The following is a 5,032-nucleotide window of genomic DNA, read 5'->3' on the forward strand; positions in this document are numbered from 1 at the left end:
AAAAAAAAGCCTACAACAACATTCATACAATTATTAAGAATAAAAAAAATTTAAAAATAAAAAATAAATGTAGCAAAAAAATAAAAAAGAAGAAAAAATAAAAATTTTACCTAAATGTAGTTGCAAGTGAAGCTAAGAAAAGAAAAAAACAAGTTTATAAAATATATTAATTAAAAAAACTAAGAAAAAGAAACATAAGAATAAGTCGGGGAGAGAGAAAAAAGAAGAAAAATAAAAGGATATTGTTTTTTTTTAACATGTGGTGAAGAAGAAGAAAAGAGGTCCGTTTATTATAAAATTAAGAATTTTAAACTTTTTATTGGGATATTTATCGACAAATAATTAAATATTAATATTTTTAATTATTTTATTAGTGATTTTATCTGTAATATTTAATTTAATTTTTTTAGAAACCATTAAATATCATTAACGACTTCTCAATCCTTCTATAATATTTAATTTTAATTTTAATTAAATTAATATTTTTTATAAATTTGTCAAATAACATTAACGACTTTTTAATTTATCATTGATATTTTTTGTAAAAAATATTAATTAACAGTGTAATTAAAAAGTGAACAATTTTAAATCTCTCTATAAAATATATTGAAATTTTTTGTTGGTAATTTTCTTTGTAATTAACATGATAAACAATATTAATATTTTACCAATAATTTTATTGATAAATAAATTATTAGTAAATTTATTGATATAAATAATATGCTATTATTTTTTTGTTTTTTTAATTTTTTTCCCTATAATTCTCAATAAAATTCACTACAGTTTATTAATAAAATATTTTTGTCGTATATCTATTTCTATTTATTAATTTTCTGGCATGTTAACGTTGAATGAGATTTCTTGGAATGGAATCTCTAAACTGGGTTATCTTTGAATTATGTGTGCTGCTTTTATATATATATAGACAGGAAAAAAAAAAAAACATGGAGACACACAGGCACGGAAAGCACATGGATAGTGGATTTTTAATTTTAATTCCTTGAACATGGACAGCAGATCAAACCGAGCAGTGTATAATAATTAATTATATAGTAGAAATTGAAAATCTCCCTCGATCCTACTGGTTTTTCATACATTACAGAGCTGCTCTCAACATCTCTTTACAAAACTCAATATAAAACAATCCTGCAAGCTGCACAAAACTAGGCGCTCCCATGGATTGATTCTTCATATTGAAATGTCCATCATGTCCACCACCAAGTTGTCCATCATCACAGAGGCAACTTCTGCAAAGCATCGCAGCTCCCAACTTTGCTTCCCTGCAATTTGATTTTCCTGTAAATGTTAGGATCCAGCTTGGGATAATACAGACATGTGAGGAATCAACAGGTCTAAGCAGCAGGAAAGAAAGAACCCTACCATACAGAGACGGTGACGATGCGAGGCTCGCACTTGGTTTAGGTGACTTGATCAGAGGGCATGAAGGAAGTGGAAGAACTGGGAGATTTTGACAGTTGCAGATCTCGACCATGTAGCCATCAGGGTCATGGAAGAAGAGCTGATCGACTGTGATGCCACCTTCTTCGACAACCGCAGTCACATACTCGATGTTCTTCTTCTCCAGCTCCTTTATGACAAGATTCATGTCTGAACATTGGAATGAAATGTGGTTGTCTTTTGGATTGATCTTACTTTTCTTCGTCGGTGCCTTGTCTGATTCAAGCAAATGGATGCCGATACCATAGTTGAACAGCCTGAACAGTACCTACTCAATTAGTTTTTTATTTAATTTTTGTATTTTCAAAACCTAGAAACATATTTTTTTGATCCCATTATCTCTGTTTTTCTTTTTCGTTTTTAGAAAAAAAGCAAATGCAAGGACATGAGAGGTGATGGGAGTGGGGGGGCATGAATGATGGATCAACTGCACACCTGCACATGCATTAATGATAATGCTACGTACAAATGGGCTCCATTGCATTGAGAGTTCAACGTGGGGATATCATTTCAACAGGCAATTTCAGCCATTCACTCTTTTTTCTTTTTTTTTTGAAATTGATTTAGAAAATTGAATGACTAAACTTGTTTTTCGTAAATGATAGCAGGCAGACCTTTAATTATATCTTAGAAAATATAGTATTAGTTTTTCTTTGTTCTCTTACAAAAAAGAGTAATTAAACAATATACTTAAAAACCTACTATAAGTTGATGATATCACGAGAGTCAACCATCTCAAGGATATTGTAAGCGTAATAAGATGCTAAAACAAGTAAGATTTTTTTTCTTTTCTTTTAGATTTCAATTTTGTAAGAATATATATATGGAAAATCAGCATTAAATTTATCCGAATACACCAAATCTTTATATAGAATGTAACCTCAACATCATTCGGAAAAACAAAAAACTCAGGATTGACGGAAACGTAATTAAACCGGTCCGATCATATCATTCATGATGTATATTCTCTTAAGAAAACATTTTTTTCCCTTAAAAATCAGAGAACAAATTAAGAGGAGAGGCGAGAGAGGGGATGATGCATATATATGTGGAGGTATATGCACATGTACATATATATATATACACATACCAAGCTCCTTCAAACTTGAAGGAAGAAGGTCTTTTGATGAGAACAAAACCCAGAACATCTTCATAGAACTTGACAGATTCAGGAACAGACTTGCAAACAAATGAGATGTGGTTCAGAGACAGAGGCATGGATGTTCTTCCCGGTGAAGGTGAAAGTGAAGGAGAAACCCACCTCTCTATTTCTTCCTGAATCTCTCCTATACTCCCCATGATCTCTCTCTCTCTCTCTCTCTCTAAGGTCTTGTTTAACTTCTAGTTGAAGGAGTAATTAATAACGTGTAATGTTACTGGAAGAAGAATGGGATGTCGAGCGTGACCACCGTTCGAAGGTATTTATAAAGAGACAAAAGGCTAAAGTCGACTTCATTGGTTTAAAAAACACACCGGGGCTCTTAGGATGATGCCATGGCTATAGATTTTTTTAGCTTTGTTTGTTTATAGAAAAATTATTTTTAAATAAAAGTAAATAAGCAAATAACAATTATAAAAATGAGTACTAGAGTTAACATAAAAATTAAAATTTAAGAAATAAAATTAAAAAATAAATATTTAAAACAAAATATATATAGCAATCAAAAGTTTGAGGATCAAATTTGATATAATCAGCAAATAATGATATTTCTAAATTTTTCACAACTTTCCGGAAAGTATTTTCCTCCAAATTTTTCAGGAAAACACTTTCCTGAAAACCAAGCCAAATTTTTCTTTGATTGGAAAGTGTTTTTCATTTATCAACTTTCCTAATAGCAAATAAACACAAGAAAGTTTGAAAAGTGATTTTTCAAAAATCATTTTCTATAAAACAAACACAAAAAAGTTTGGAAAGTGTTTTCTCGAAAATCACTTTTTGAAAAATAAACACAGCTAAAAAAGAAAACACTTTCCTAAAAACTAAGCCAAATTTTCCTTTGACTGAAAAATATTTTTCGTTGACTGAAAAATATTTTCCATTGACCATAAAGTGTTTTCCGTTGACTGGAAAGTGTTTTTTGTTGACTGGAAAATGTTTTCCGTTAACCAACTTTTCTAACGGCAAATAAACACTGAAAAATTTGGAGAATGGTTTTCTAAAAATTATTTTCTAGAAAACAAACATGACCTTAATTAAAAAAAATGATTTAGATGGTGACTTGTCATCCTAAAACTTAATCCTTTCCACATCTCGCTATGCACGTATTAGCCTATTAATTTTTTTATATAAAAATTCTTTTAATTCGTAATTTAACTCTTATTTGGTTACTTATCTGAATTTAAAATTAAAATTAAAATTATTTATTAAAATATAAAAAATTATATTAAAAAATTATTTTATATTATTATTTAAGATTTAAGATTTAAACAGATTTATATTATTTTGTACATAAAAAATACACCAAGCTCTCTAAGTTTCTTAATTCATTTTTTGGGCTTGAAATTATGTTAATTATTTTAAAATAATATTATTTTAATTTTTTTTTTCACAATAATATTATTTTGGATAAAAAAATTTAAAAAAACCAGTTAAATTCCGTCAATTTACTTATCTATAAAATCATTTATTCAATTTATTTTCTTAAAGATGCTGAAATGGATCCGAGTCATCACATGTACATTTGAGGAGAAGAGTTTACCACTTCTCACACACGCACACGCACACGCACGCCAACTCGAAAGTGTTGCTGTCTACTTTGCTTGGCCTGGCGCCATGCTAGTTTGTGGTCAATATTATTTTTCTTCTGCGGAGGTTATAGTCTTCTGAAAGCTATTAATTACCTACTCTAAATGCCTAAATTAATTGTTTAATTATTATCGTTTAATACTTCGCTAGTTTTTATGCTATATCTTATACACACGTAATTGCATTTTAAATTTTAATTTTATAAAAATAATTTTTTTTATAGAGAATTTTATTTTTTATTTTACATGCAAAATAATTCTTATGGTGGTTTTAACTAGATATATATATATTTTTAAAAACCATAACAAAACATGCACTAGTCCTCCTCTAAAAAAATAGAGGAAAAAAGAATAAGATTAATATCCATATAAATGAAGAGATTAGTTCATGATACATGAAGAAAATCAAAGAACGACAACCACTACGCACCAAATTGAAGAGAAACTATTTGCTAATTTTAATTAATTATAAAGTATTTTTCAATAATGACTTACCATTAATAAAAAGAGTTTAAACCTTAAAATAATTTATTTTTCGAGGGTGCTTTTACAAAAAAATTTAGAGGGTGCTTTTCATCTTAATTTTTTTTTTAAAAAACCCCTTAATTACAGCTCAATGTAGGCCCCGGGGAGGCCTCTAAGTCTCCGAGGTCCAAACATGTGCATGGAATTACTTATATACATCGATGGAACATGTCACATGCTGAAGCCACGTTTTTCTCATTTCTTTGTTTTTTCTTTCACTACTCCCTTCGCACAATCACTATAGCCTGAGAAGGCTTTGTCTGTGTAGAATTTTAATTTTAATTTTAATAAGATTAGAGTCCAT

General features: G+C 28.9%; 1 protein-coding gene across 1 annotated transcript; it reads right to left on the bottom strand.

Moving 5' to 3' along the window:
• Positions 1-963: 963 nt before the first annotated feature.
• On the bottom strand, positions 964-2,850 carry LOC105142135 (uncharacterized). Its single transcript, XM_011049640.1, has 3 exons — positions 2,549-2,850; positions 1,381-1,715; positions 964-1,280 (listed from the first exon to the last, which is right to left on the bottom strand). Exons 1-3 carry the CDS (start codon positions 2,755-2,757, stop codon positions 1,189-1,191), a joined length of 636 nt encoding a protein of 211 aa, XP_011047942.1. The 5' UTR covers positions 2,758-2,850; the 3' UTR covers positions 964-1,188.
• Positions 2,851-5,032: the final 2,182 nt, after the last annotated feature.

Source organism: Populus euphratica, unplaced genomic scaffold (assembly GCF_000495115.2).
Source record: "Populus euphratica unplaced genomic scaffold, PopEup_1.0 scaffold268.1, whole genome shotgun sequence".
In the NCBI taxonomy this organism is placed as follows: domain Eukaryota; kingdom Viridiplantae; phylum Streptophyta; class Magnoliopsida; order Malpighiales; family Salicaceae; genus Populus; species Populus euphratica.

Bases quoted from the DNA above. Each gene is read 5' to 3' on its own strand.
- LOC105142135 (XM_011049640.1), bottom strand. From the start codon at position 2,757: ATGGGGAGTATAGGAGAGATTCAGGAAGAAATAGAGAGGTGGGTTTCT. The intron at 1,716-2,548 runs GTATGTGTATAT...GGTACTGTTCAG, and splicing joins TTCAAGTTTGAAGGAGCTTG to GCTGTTCAACTATGGTATCG. The intron at 1,281-1,380 runs GTAGGGTTCTTT...ATCAAATTGCAG, and splicing joins ATCGTCACCGTCTCTGTATG to GGAAGCAAAGTTGGGAGCTG.